A 14,967-nucleotide genomic window follows, 5' to 3' on the forward strand; every position below is an offset into this window, starting at 1 on the left:
ACATCCACTGTATTAAATATTTATATTGATTTTTAATTGTATTTTATTGCTTTTATCTCTCATAAGTTGGTATTTGTATTACAGACTAAATTCTGTGGAATTCACCTGTAATACAATCAAATGCAATATATAAGAAATAAAGAAAGTACTAAAAATACAATTAAAAGTCATGCCACGTCTAACGGAGCATTACAGTTTCAACAAGGGGCAGAAAAATAATTCAGCAGTCTGCCAAGACCTGCAGCAACTTTTCAAATAGTCTGGGGTGGGAGAAGTTTTGGGAAATACTGCTCTGGTGCATGAAAGCATATTACATAATGAAAATATGTTGATTCATAAGATGCCATGAGACACTTTGGGTTGTGTCCAATGCTAGTGCTACTTAGAGTATATCCACTGAAATTAACCGCCCTAAGTTGGTTGTGTTCATTTGGTTCAGTGCAACTTTTTTGAGTAGAATCAATGTTGGGTGCAACCCTTGGTTTTTTCTGCAACTGACATGGCTGCCCCTCTAAAAATTGCCTCTGTTTCAGTCAATCACTCAAGTTGGCTTGGTTTTCCTCAGGCACTATGACCTCACTGCTACTGTCAGCAAGATTGCTTGCCTCCTCTTGTCACGCTGCCTGCCTTTTGAGTGCAACCCTTCTCTCAGAGATGGCTTGCTCCGGGATCACACAAGGCTCCTGCTGAGATTTCAGACATTCTGTGCCCCTTCAATATCATTATCCAGTCAGGCTGAGGAAATTGCTTCTTTTGTGTGCATTAATTGAGGAAGCATATAACCTCCCTGTGGGACTTTTGTCTACATAGTAGGCAAGGGAAATGTATTTTTGGCTGTTTCCAAGGTCTTGTCACTAATTTGTGTATTGATATTCAAAGCACTTGGTCAGCCATGCTCTTCCTTCCTTCAAACAATTACTTTCTCCCTCTTTCCTATGTTGATAGTATTCTTTTTCTTTTGAGGTAGCTTTTATACGCCGTAACACAATATAAAAAGCACACTGTGCTGGTTGCTATGCTAACCCAGAATTTGGTCCTCTCTTAATAGGTATGCTGTGGTCACTATGACATGCAGTTCTGTGAGTCATTTTGGGGACTGGGTTAAAAAAAATGAAATAGAAGACCATCACAAAAGGCTAGCAGTTTCTTAACTCTTTTCTGTCAGGTAATTCCCCCATCAAAGATCTTCCCCGGTCCCTAGCTGCTTTTATCCCTGTTATGAAAGAAGATAATTTCCTATCTTTTGCACAGTGGGAGTAAAAGCAGTGGGGAGTGGAGATTTGGGGCAGGAAAATAGCCTCAATGGGAAAAGATTTGGAAAATGTCCCCCTGTCCATTTAAATGGCAGTTTCATTGCTTGCATTTTGTAAAACAAAAGTGTAACATGTAGTTCCACCCTACATTGATGTTATTGGGGCATTTCACATATTCTGCAGGGAAAATTTGACGCTTGATGGGGAACCTCCATTTTGTATCTTGTGTTTTGACACCCTTAGGCAAATAACTTTCAAGAAACCTCTTTCAACAATTGTGGCTTCCTGCAAAGAGTCCATAGCTTGTTGAAGGTGCTGAAAGTTGTTAGGACACCCCACACAGAGTTATAATTTGCACCACCCTTAACTAGCTACAGGTTCCAGGATTCTGTTAAAGTGCTTTAAATGTACGGCCTGGGTGTGCCCTTGGACAAGGTAGCATATGATAAACCTCCTGTTCTGCCACTCACCTTCTTTGGTGCTTCATGCAAGGGGAGAATAGGTGTGCAGTTGGGGCATTAGACCCCTGCCAGTCTTGAAGGCTTGCTATTTTATGGAGCAGCTCTGCATGCTTGTAGCTTCCAGACTTTGTAGCTTCCAGGTTAGGCTGAGAGGCAGTGTCTGACTCAAGGTCACCCAGATTTGAACCCTGGTCTCCCAGATCCTAGTCTATCATTTTGACCACTACCCCACACTGACCCCATTAACAGAAGCCCTATGCAGGGATTTGTACTTCCACAACAGGGTCTCCCTCCTGCTCCCATGCATGCTCCCAAAATTGGCCTAGAGGGGGCGTCGAGAGAACTCCAGAGCAATGTGCGAGGGGGGCAGGGAATTGTTCTATCTGATAAGCTGTTACGCTTGTACAGACAGAATGTTTTAATAGCATAGTGCTGAATTCCACCATATACTGTATACACACACACAGTGATATTCAGTGCTGGTCCTACTCAGAGTAGACCCACTGAAGTTAATGGCCATGGCTAACATAGCTTTATTAATTTTAATTGGTCTATCCTGAGCAGGACTTGGTTGAATACAACCCATATATATATATATATATATATATATATATATATATATGAGATAGCAGCTAGTTGGTCAATTAAAAATTCAGCATAAAACAGGACAAATAAGGCAGGTTTCCCCTAGTGCCATAAAGAAAATAGAGAGAGTGCAAGGTGAGTCTAAGAAGGGAGTTCCTTTAATGAAGCACAGCAACTGGAAGACTCTGTCTCTGGTCACCACCTGCCTTACTTTATGTGGCATGGGGATGTGGAGCAGCGTCTCTGACCTTGGTCTTAATGACTTGGCAGATTTAAGGTAGAGAAACCGTCCTTTTGGTACCCTGGTCCTAAGACATTCAGGGGTTTGTAGGTTAAAATTAGCACTGAACATTTTGCTCAGAAATGACCTAGTAACCAATGTAGTTGTACCAGGACTAACGTTTAGATGCTTTGTATGACTCACCCCAGTGAACAATTGTGCTGCTGCAGGTACAGTGAGTTGCAATAGCCTGAATGAGATGTTATCAGTGCATGGATAACTGTTCAAAAGAGTGTACCTGGTTTTGTTTTGACATGCTACAACTGGGTTAAAGTCAGTTGGACAGGACGAGGGAAGTGGAGGTGTACAGTACAGGCAATAACCATTTTGCACGCGTTCAAAGCTCGCGTAATAGTGCACACGCACATATCGCCATGAACCTAGAAGAGGCAAGAAAACAGGTTGGATTGAGGGTGGAATGGGGTGTGGCAGGACAGGCTCCACTGTCACACGCAATGAGCTTGAATGCAAACCCCACGAAAATTGGGGGTTGCCTGCATTTCTTATTCCTAAAGCCTAGTTTCACCAAAAATTCTGAACCTGACCTTGGCACAGGCCTGGGATTAGAAACATGTTTCTTGTGTTCCAGAAAGTTATGCAAGCAGTTGTGCCGCAGAGGGACAGGTTCATTTTTGATAATCAAGAGTTTTGATTGTCACATTGCCACACTTCCTTCTATTGTATCTGCACAGTTGGTGTTGGCTATTTGGGAATCTGATATAATTTGTCGAGTAGACCTCTGGGGACATCAGTGCTTCCCCCTACCTCTATCTCCTTGAATCATACTTACCTATGTCCTATTTTCAGCTTCTTCTATAAAGGAGTTTAGCATAAAATCAGGAAGAGGCTGCCAACACAGGTTCCTTAAAACAAAAACAAAAAACCTATCTTGGCCTTGGAATTTGAAATTACCTCTTGTGCAAGTCTGATTCACAAGACAGCCTGCCAGCGTTGCTGTGACTTTTGAAGAGCAAAACAGACATGTTGCAGGAGAGCCATGATTAGATCTCTTTTGCTTCCCATTTTAAAAGATGCTGCAAATTCTGATACTGATTGGAACAGCAACATTAGGGTAGGTAGGAGATGATTAACTGTTTCCCATCTACCCTTTCCCCCCCACCATCAAAAATAACCACTCATGAAGCTGCTAGTAGTTCTAAAGTGGAAAAGGGGAAGGTACCCACATCATGTCTCTCTTTCTTCCCACTGTAGTGCTAATACTAGCTTTGAGGATGGGGAGGAGCATTTAAATAGGGGAAATGACACATTGGGAAAGAGTTAAAAGAGCCTTTCCCACAATACTGATGATCTCTTCACAATCCAAGACCCATCTCCACAAATGTTGGGATATCCAATCTCTTGTTTTGATGTCCCTACCTTAGTTGATGATAGAGAAATAGTTTTACCTATACATGTCTAATTGAGTTGAATGGAAGTTGTACTCAGTCTTAATTTTGGGGTGAGGCTGGATAAGTTTACAATGGGTGGGGAGCCTGTGATATTTCATACACTGTTGGACTTCCAATGCCCATCAGGCTCAGTCAGCGTGGCCAACATTCAGTGAAGACAGGAGTTGGGAGTCCAGCAGCATCTAAAGCAGCCTTTCTCAACCTGTGGCCTTGCTAGCTAGGGGTGATGGGAGTTGTAGTTCAACAACATCTGGGGACCCACAGAATATGGCTAACCTGATCCAAAACACCCACCCACCCCACTCACACATGAAAACAAAGATCATCACAGCCAATTACAAACAAACAACCACACCCTAGGCCAACCCCAACCTCTCTCACCACCAAAGAAACACAAGTGAATATCTGGGGACCCACAGGTTGAGAACCACTGATCTAAAGGGTTGTAGGTTCCCTACTTTATATCAGTGGCTGACCATTCAGCTTCTGACAGTTAACCCTAAAGAAAGCCCCTGTTGGTAAATTTTCTACAGACATATTTACTACCATGTCTAAGAACTATTTTCTAGAATACATCCAAAAGTGGTGCCTTGGGTTTGTTCCTCCTCTGTTGTTTCCTAGTAGCGGTTTCTCCATCTCCACATGGGTTTTGTCCTGCCTTACTTAAAAAAAAGGGGAACTGAGTGACGTAGTCTTTGTAATAATTGCACACTTCATGGAAACAGAAGTTGAGCAACTTCTCTAATAAATTGACTTGGTTTCCTCTTTCAGCTTCACCAGGCTTGCTTTTATCTTGACCGTACACAAAATAGTTCTTAAAAAAAAAAGAAAGAATCTATATCTTGAAGGTTTCAGTTCAATTCCTGTGGGTCGATAAGAGAGAAGGAGAAACTCCTCACTGTGTTCTGGGTCCTGGAAAGCCCCCAGAGCAGCTCAGGAGCTAAGAATAGGCCTTCGGTCAGTGTTTGTAAAGTCTGCAGTTCCTTGTTGTTTTTTCCAAAAAAAAGTGCTGATCTTATAAGGTTGAGGCAAGTTTGTGGCTGCTCTGAATGATGTTGTGTGTGGGTTGTGTTTTCCCCGCCTGCTTGCCTCTGTCACCCAGCAAAACAGATCAGTAGGATGTCTGAAGCAGAAAGATAACAGTAGCCTGGGCAAGACTCCGTAGCTTTTGGATAGCTTTGTCGGTGCTTCCCTCATGGTTTTTCCTTTGCCAAGGATCTTCCTTTGCTCAGCAGTGAAGCTTAGACTACTATGAGAAAGAAGAGAGTGCTGGAACCAGATGAACACTGGAAGGTATGGTACAATGATTGGTGCAAACCAGCCTTTCTTGGGGCACAGCTGTATGAGATACCTCTGTAGAATCAACAGGATTTTTAGCTTTCATAAGTTTTGAGCTGGAACTTCAACACTTGAAGAGATAGCTTAAGAGCTATTTCACTCCTGCATGAAAGTGGGATTAATACAGTGAGATAGGAAGGCTAACCTTGTGATCAATACACAATTATACACAAAGTGTATAATGTATACTAAGTCACTGGTTTAGAAGTAAGGAAACAGGGTTGTGGCTAGTGCCAGTACCAAGCAAAATTGGGCAGCCGCCCAGGTGCATGGATGATAAATGGGCCCCTTAAGCCGAGTCCAAGACCTGGCACAGTCCTTAATTAACCACCTCCTTGCTTTCCCGGCACCAGTAGAAGAGTGGGGATCTGCAGTGGTCCAGATACTGTGACCTTGGACAGGTATTTTAAGATAGTGCCTCCCAATTTATGGAAAACTAACATACCACAGCTGCAACATCATTCTAATATAGGGGTGCTAAAAATTGGGGTTCTGTTTTCCCACTTAAAGCAACTTGTCTGAAAATGGTTATTGTGGGTGTTACTAACAACTTTCACTTTTAGTTCTGGTGAAATTACACGTTTCTTTCGAAGAATATTTTGACTGGAAGCAAGGGGAGTAGAACTTTGTTCTATTCTGTTATGTCTAGTACCTTCTGTAATACGACTCCTAACATTGCCTCATTTTTTAAGCTACTCCTGCACAGTATTATATCATTTGGAAAGGGAGACTTGTTGTAGTCTCTAGAAGTATATTAGGCAGTGCCTATCCATTCATAGTTGTTGTTTAATCCTCTGTGTGTATATATAATTTATTTAAGAAAAGCAAATATATATGTATAATATAATCTCATTTATTTAAGGAAAACAGAGTCAAACTCCTTCATGGCAAACATCAGTAATCTCCATTCAGCCTGTCCTGTCTCCTGTCAAGGCTTGTTTTGATTTGGATATGAATTTCAGTTGCCACATCTCTTGAAGGCAAAATGGATGAAGTCCTTTTGTTACTATGCTGAAAAATTATAAGAATTGAAAAGGCACTGAATTGTACTACTTCAGTTTACAACTTAGGAAGAGATTTACAGGCAGGTATAATATCTGCCATTAAACTGCAGTTACCACATGTCTGAATGAAATAGCTCCTAGGGTTTTAGCTGTGCTGGTCCTCAAGCTGGGAAGAAAACTTTGTAGGGAGAAAAACTAGAGAAGCCTTTGCTCTTTGTTTGATGGGAGTTATAGTCTAAAACATCTGGTGTGATCTCAATCTCCCGTCCAACTATTCATTTTGAGCGCCTAAACAAAACTTACATGATGAAGTAGACTCTAGTTCATGAAAACTTATGTTGTAATAACTTTGTTTGTCTTTAAGGTGTCATGAGACACATCTGTTGTGTTTGCTGCAACCATGACACCATGATAATGGGAACAAATGATGGCTATAATAATAATAGTAAGAACTTTATTATTTATACCCCACCCACCTGGCTGGGTTTTCTCAGCCACTCTGGGTGGCTTACAGAATATATAAGGGCAAAGGGACCCCTGGCCGTTAGGTCCAGTCGCAGACGACTTTGGGGTTGTGGCACTCATCTCGCTTTACTGACCGAGGGAGCCAGCGTACAGCTTCCAGATAATGTGGCCATCATGACTAAACCGCTTCTGGTGAACCAGAGCAGCACACGGAAATGCTGTTTACCTTCCCGCCGGAGCAGTACCTACTGGTATTTGTCTATTTGCACTGCGTGCTTTCGAACTGCTAGGTTGGCAGGAGCAGGGACCGAGCAAATGGGAGCTCACCCCGTCATGGGGATTCAAACCGCTGACCTTCTGACAGCAAGCCCTAGGCTCTGTGGTTTAACCCACAGCGCCACCCGCGTCTTCTACAGAATATATATATATATAAACACATAATAAAAACATCAAGCATTAAAAACCTCCCGATAAAGGGCCGCCTTCAGATGTCTTCTAAAAGTTGTATAGTTCTTTAACTCCTTGACATCTGAAGGGAGGGTGTTTCACAGTGCGGGTGCCACTACCAAGAAGGCCCTCTGCCTGGTTCCCTGTAACTTCCCTTCTTGCAGTGAGGGAACTGGCAGAAGACCCTTGGAGGAGGACCTCAGTGTCATTTATGAGTTAAGTCTCCACTTCTTCTACATTGAAAGCCTTTCTGTCACTGTAGTCTAGTAACAATGGTTCATGGGCACCACAGGCTCTTCCATGAAAGCAGTATGAAAATACTGTACACAGAGTCTACAGAGTCTAAGAACATCAGGCCAATGTTAAGCAGGCTTTACAAAACCCATTAACTACAGCCCATATGTGATTATCAGCCTTTTGTCATTCTAGTCTCAGGGGATGGCCTGCAGACTTACATTTCTGCTGAGCAACATCAAGAGACCGGGGAGCATTATTAACCAAACCCTGAAGAGTATCCTGAGGTGCTCTCTGGTCCTTTCACCTCTACTTATGACATGGTACAAAGTTTGGCTCTTGCCTTTGCTTTCACATTTCCCTTACTCAAGTGGTATGATAGGCTGATTCTCAAAGGGCCATGAGTCAGGATTCCTGAGTTCTGTTTTGTTCCGATGCCCTGAGGAGGAAAAATAAGTCAAGGGCACAATTCACAAATTTATCATCACAACATCAGTGGAAATATACTATGAAAGTCCTTAAGGCAGGGTGGACAACCTGTATGCAGAAGGGTACATGTAGCCCTTAGCCTAATTTCATGCTGGGGAAATGAGGGAAATAGGGTGGCAGAAGGAGAGGAAGAAAGGGGGGGGGGTGCCATGCTCAGATTTTGCTCAGGCCCTGCCCACCACCAGCATGCGTCTCCTGACAGATTACTCCCAAGGGAATGAGACTACAGACTGAAAAAATGTTCCCTGCTTCCCATTAAGGCTTCCAGATTTTGTGTACAAAGATAACAGACATTCCACAGTAAGACCACTGTTCCATTCCTTCCATCAATAGGAACCACAGACAACTGAGGATGGAAGTCTCAAACTGAAATTAAAAAATGGGTTGTTGTTTTTACCTGAATCTTCAATAATTCTGATGGGATTTGAACTAGTTTTACTCTTTTTAAAAAAGCCGTATAGCTCTGTTGTCTTGCTGTAATACCAAAATATTCTATATTCCATATTTCCAAATGCATGAAAAAGGGAAATATGATAGACTTCAGGATATGCCCTTCCTTCAGATAACTTCAAAATGGCATCTGTATTGAGAGTTTGGTAGCAGGCATATTTAAATCCATTTTACCAATGAATTGGTAATTGAAAGCCGGATGATCAGTTAAAACTCTGTGATACGGTGACCGTCACCTGATTTCCCTTATCTTTTTCTTCTAGCTGTTTTTGGTAGTTCATCACCATTTCTCTCTCTCATGCCATCATGTGTTGTCTCGGGGAATGACATTATTTAACAGAGCCTTTTAACTCAAGTCTCTTTCTGTGCTCTTTCTCCTCTCCCACAGTTGGATAAAGGGGATGTGAGCCAAATCAGCCTGCCTTCCAATACAAGCCACGGTGATGCTGATGGCAACTTCTGCCTTGACGTTCCAGATGGCAACCCAGACCCGCAGAGGACAAAGGCTGCCATTGACCACCTGCACCAGAAGATCCTCAAGATCACCGAGCAGATCAGGGTTGAGCAAGAGGCACGAGATGACAATGTGGCTGAGTACCTGAAACTAGCCAACAACGCTGACAAGCAGCAGGCCTCTCGTATCAAACAGGTCTTTGAGAAGAAGAACCAGAAGTCAGCCCAGACCATCGCGCAGTTGCACAAGAAGCTTGAACATTATCACAAAAAGCTAAAGGAGATTGAACAAAATGGGCCCTCTCGACAGCCCAAAGACGTCTTCCGGGACATGCACCAGGGCCTCAAGGACGTAGGGGCCAATGTCCGCTCCAGCATCAGTGGCTTTGGAGGCGGAGTGGTGGAGGGTGTCAAAGGTGGACTGTCAGGCCTTTCTCAAGCCACCCACACAGCTGTGGTCTCCAAACCCCGAGAGTTTGCAAGCTTGATCCGCAACAAATTTGGCAGTGCGGACAACATTGCCCACTTGAAGGACACGCTGGAAGATGGGCACCCTGAGGAGGCTTCACGGACTCTGAGTGGCAGTGCCACTCTGGTTTCTAGTCCCAAATACGGCAGTGACGATGAGTGCTCCAGTGCCACTTCTGGCTCAGCAGCAGGTAGCAACTCGGGGGCGGGTGCTGGTGGCTTGGGCAGCCCCAAGTCTAACACCTTGGACAGTCACCACTATAATTTTGAGACCATCATAGAAGAACTGAGGGAGATTAAGGACATTCAGTCCCACCTTGAGGACTCCATGGAAGACCTCAAGGCCCAGCTGCAGCGAGACTATACGTATATGACTCAGTGCTTACAGGAAGAGCGTTATAGGTAAGACTTGTTGGGTGTGCTGCTGTTAATTCCCAGTGGGAAACTGTCACACTTAACCACCATATTTAATTGTCGTTGACTTGTGGAACTGGGCATGCTGGCCAGTCTTTATGTTGTGGCTCTTGAAGGGTCATGCTGTGGGGCACAATAGATGAAGATGCTGGCAAATAATGTAATTAGGTTTTATGTTCCTATGCAAAGAAACAAATTGACAGTGAATTTCCCTTTAGAAGAGGCTGTGACAGAGAAGGGGAGATGAGATGCTACAAAGCATAAGGCAATCAGCCTATCACCTCAATCCAGTCAGTTATTTAGCAGCCACAAAGGATTCTGGGATATCAGAACCAGCCATGCAGCATGGACATTTGCTTTCCATTTCCTAATTTCCCCCAGATACTGCTATTTCTTTCTCCTGCAAAGTTCTGTTTGCTTTGGCCACAGTCCTGTGCACAATTACCTGGAAGCAAGCTCCACTGAGAACAGTACGTATTTCTTTATTTTTAAAAATAGCTATCCACTTTTCTTTATAAATCCAAAGTGGCAACTTACAGGATAACACAAACCAAACAACAACCTAGCACCAGAAACCGTATAGAAACAACAATAGATAACACCTAACACAATTATATGCATGTGATAACACTTGTTATCCTTCAAGAAAGTAATTTTCCTTGTTATCCTTGCATGTCTATGTAGAGAGAGAGCCAAACAGAAATTTCTCTCCTTTTTTCTAAGCCAATAATAATTTTGCGGTGGAAGGCCAAAGCTTTTGGATTTATGTTCTTTAGTTGAATTTAGGCTCCCATTTAGTTGCAAACCAATATGCCTTAATTGCTATAGCAACCATGAGTATGCATGCTTGTTCAGGAAATGTCTGAATTTCAAATGGGGGGGAGTTGAATTTTAAATAAGTGATTCAAATAAGTCCTCCTTCCTGGTGATTTAAATCATGATTTAAATCCTGCCTAGCTGTCACTAGCTTTGAAGATGTCTGCTGGAATTTCCTGTACTGTAAGTTCTCCTCAAGAAGAAAGACACTGCTCTATTAACTGCTTCTATTTATAAGACACAAGAGGAAATGCATTCCTGGCTGAATGCTCAGTGCCAGCTTCTTGCTTCTCTTCCACCGGTGGAAAAATAAGGACCAAGAACTCTTTTGCCCGTGGGCTTCATTAAAATTGTAGGCAGTGAGGAAAGAATTATGTTTCCATTTTTTTGTGAGAGAAGGGTCATAGGCTCAGTCCTGGGATGACACTTGCATGCAGTTGCTATGTTTATGGTTCCCACAGGTGTGGGGAGCAGAAGTCTCTTGCAGGCTTATGGTCCCAACCAGCTCTCATGTCTAGGGCTGGTTAGGGCGGCCGTGGTCCTCCCAGATGTTGCTGGACTCCAGCTCCCATTAGTTCCAGCCACCTTAGCCCAATGGCCAGGGATGATGAGAAAGGTACTTGAGCAACATCTATGGAACCACTCATTCTGCATCCCTGGTCTAGGGGTATGGCTCTTCCTCAGTGTCAGAGGTCTCTGGTTCAAAGCCCAGACAACTGTGCTGGGGGCATGGAGAGGAGGAGGAGGCTGGTTGGACTTTTGGGGAGATGATGTAGGTCAGTGATTGATCACTTGCCTTGCAGGCAGAAGGTCCCAAGGTCAATCTCTGGTATCTCTACTAAGTAGCAGAGGTGGGAAAGACCGTGAGTCCTTGGTGAGCTGCTGCCAGCCAGAGTAGACAATTCTGGAGTAAATGGACATATAGCCAGACTTTGTATAAGGCATCTTCCCACACAATCCAGTCACCATAGAATAAATGCTACTACTGAAATCACACTTACCTTTTGCCCCACTATTTCCAGGCAGATGTCCACACTTTAACACCACATGTCCGATGAATTTTTAAATTTTCTTTTGCCCTGAGCTTTTCCTGTGAAAGCCTGCTCTTTAAAGCCAAATTGGAGCAAACAGCAATTCAGGTTTTCTGCAGGTTGATGTTTGCTCCAACTGAGCTTTAAAGAGCAAGTTTTCACACAGAAAGCTCTGCAGCAAAAAAAGAAAAGAAAAGAAAAATGGTGCTCGGACACAAAGCTTTAGATTGCGGACCATGCCTGGAAAGAGTGGAAGAAAGGTAAGTGTGGATGAGCCTTCAGTGTGAACACAGTGCGTTTCACGCAACCAGCTGTGCATACAGTGAACATGCCCAGAGAAAGCAAAGTTGCAGTGGCAAATCCTACCTCAATTCGCTGGACCTTACAATCTTCATGTGCATACAAAGTGGATGGTTACAGTTTTCCTGCATGCAATTGGGGCTGTGCAGGGCCCCATACCACACTTATCTTCCCTTTGTATATGCATAGAGATTGTACAGACAGTCTAGTGCAGTGTTCCTCAACCTCAGGTTCCTCGTATTTATTAGACTACATCTCCCATCACCCCTGACTATTGGCTAAGTTAGCTGAGGATGCTGAGAGCTGTAGCCCAACATCTGAGGACCCAAAGCTAAAGAACACTAGTCTAGTGAGCATATGTAGGTCAGGGAGGGGCTCATCACCACGAGCCCTCTTCTCCCCACATGCATTCACTAGATGTGTGTTTGATTGTTTGAAGTGCTTATCTGTGTCCTCATTTATTTTGGATGTCCATTTTGTCCTACCCTGGTGTTTGATGCTCCCCACCCCCTGCCGTTTGGGTTTTTCCCCCCAGAAGCTGGAAAATATCTCAAAATATCCTGGAAGGCAATTATCAGTGACAGCAGGGATGGAAACAAAACTCATTGTTCCCAAAGGCAGGATTGTTTCTGAAGAGACACACACACCCCTTCTCATTTGTTTTCCACTCACCCACATGTATCCCATTTGAAGGGCTGAGAAAAACCTTTAGATTGCAACTGAATAGTGACCACCAAACCAGGAAAGAGGTGGGGAGAAAAGAGGAAGGAACTGCAGGTGTTCCAGAGAGAGAGAGAGAGAGAGATTTATTTCAGGCCTGACAAGTTCTGAAATAATCCTTCATCCAAGCCACATTTTCAGTGGCAGCTTCCACCAGATGCATAAACCACTAATGCAGGTGTGAGGAACATTTGGTCTCCACATGTTGCTGACATACAACTACCACCCCTTCCCATTGGCACTGCTTGCTGGCATTGATAGAAGCTATGGTTCAGCAACATCTGGAGGGCCAAAGGTTCCCTCACACCTACACTACAGTAACTCTTATAGAATAGGTTATCCACTTGATAGAAATTGCTGTTCAAAACATGCCTTCCAGGGAAAGAATTATTCTGAAGTACGTTAGACCTGAAATATTTTTTTCTTTAAGCCCCACAACTTTTTCCCTCATCTCCCCCTCACCCCCAAAGCTGAATGACATTTATTTGGGAATCAACTCCGCTAAATGCATTGGGACTTATTTCTTTATCTATCTATCAGTTATAAGTTTTTTTAATACAACGCTTCAAACATATTTCCAGCTTTGTTTACCAAAAGAAAATAACACAATAAAATGTGAGTAACAAAGGCATAATAAGGCCAGTACAATCCTTATTAGTTCCTCAATAACTAATGGAGTTGGGTGATGTACAGCGTAATAATTAAAACTCTGAAACCTTAAATACAAAATAACAGTTCTAAAAAGAAGCATTAAACCATCTATATCGGGGGTCAGCGACCTAAGGCCCATGGGCCAGAAGCGGCCTGTGGAGGTTGTTTGACCAGCCCACAAGCCGCCCCCAAACCGAGCCACCCGCTTGTGCTGCACTAAACCAGCGCAGCACGGGGACTTGCTCCCGTTGTGCTGAAAATTGCGTCAGTGCACGCGCAGACGCTGAAAATCGTGGGCATGCGTGCTCACACACATACGCGATCTGGCCCACGGAGAGATCTCCATGGGACCGATCCAGCCATGGCAAGATAAACCTTCCTGACCCCTGATCTATATGAAACTTAGTGGAAACCAAAACTCTATCAGCAGCACACAATTTCAGCTTAGAGCAGCCTGCATCAACCTGGTGCCCTCCAGATGCATTGGATTGTGCTGAAGACAACTCATGTATATATAAAAGAGCACATAACCTTAGGCAGTGCCCTAGAAACAGTCCTCCTTGCTCCAGGTGGTTGAACCATGTCCATCTACCCATCAGCTGGTATCACTGGTGGCGTCAACTGTTGGTTGGGAAGGCAGGGTTAAATCTCATATTGACTGCACACACCTACAGAACAGGCTCCTGCAGCCAAAGCAGCAAGATTTAATCCCCACTCATCAGCTGATGATTGGGGTTAAATCCTGCACAGTTTTAAGCAGTCCAGCAATCTGGTTTGAGCCTCTGATTTTCAGCAGCTCAAGGAAGAGAGGAGGGGGCTGGCTGAAAGCCCGTTACAAAAGGGTCTCATCTTGAGCGGGGGAGCTGCAGGTTGCTGTTTGTGACAAACACCATATGTAGGATTGATGACCTCTGCTTTCAAATGATGGAACCACTGATAGAAATTTGGCCACCACCAACTGGGGATGATTGGAGTTGTAGTCCAAAATATTTTGAGGGTCTCTGGATGGGGAAGGCTGCCTTAAAGCATACTGCACGGGGCACAGGAATGAGATGTTAAGAAACAAAGCATTGCAAGTAATCATTTAGTTGTACTTAGGACAATAAGCCTAACAAAATGTTCAGTGAAATCTGATGTCTTCTTAGATGGCCTCCTCAATAAGATGAGGTGATGGGATATGGTTCCATGAGTATCAATGTAACATTCAGGACATGTAGCCCTTTGGCTGGTTTACCCAGAGGTAATCATCACAATAGCTCTTCAGAGGGGCATCCACTGTCAAACTGGTTCTTCTCACAGCTGTCTGACAGCCAAATATGAAACACAATCCAATTCCTTGTTGACATCTTCCTCTGTTGCAGGAATGTAGGAAGCTACCTTCTTGCCCTAGGTCAGATGTTTGTCCATTGATTCCAGTATTTCCTCTGTCTAGCAGCATCCCATGCCACCTGATCTTTGCCCCTCCCAACCCCCTCCAATCCTGGAGATGTAAGGGACTGGACAAAGCATGTGCTCTATCACCAAGCGGTTGCCCCTCCCTTGTATTTCATAGTTCTGCTCAGTATTCTAAAGAAAAGTTATTATGAAGAGCCAAGCCACTCATGCAATGATTTTATTCAGTTCCTTTTTTATTGCTATATTTAACTTGCCATTTGCTTTTGAGTTCTGCTGTTTGTTTTTCTTTTATTTTCTATTTCAG

The 14,967-nt window shown here is 43.6% G+C and overlaps 1 protein-coding gene across 6 annotated transcripts in view; it reads left to right on the forward strand.

The window, feature by feature from the left end:
* TMCC2 (transmembrane and coiled-coil domain family 2) overlaps positions 1-14,967 on the forward strand; it is a 93,085-nt gene that overhangs the window by 70,567 nt on the left and 7,551 nt on the right. For 5 of the 6 annotated variants that reach the window (XM_028734310.2, XM_028734311.2, XM_028734313.2 and 2 more), the window contains one exon: positions 8,804-9,738. In XM_028734310.2, coding sequence (XP_028590143.2) covers positions 8,804-9,738 — 935 coding nt within the window. Of the gene's footprint in view, positions 1-4,926; positions 5,282-8,803; positions 9,739-14,967 lie in introns of those variants that run through there. The other variant, XM_028734315.2, reaches the window with a different exon arrangement.

The sequence above is a fragment of the Podarcis muralis genome, chromosome 5 (assembly GCF_964188315.1).
Source record: "Podarcis muralis chromosome 5, rPodMur119.hap1.1, whole genome shotgun sequence".
NCBI lineage: Eukaryota > Metazoa > Chordata > Lepidosauria > Squamata > Lacertidae > Podarcis > Podarcis muralis.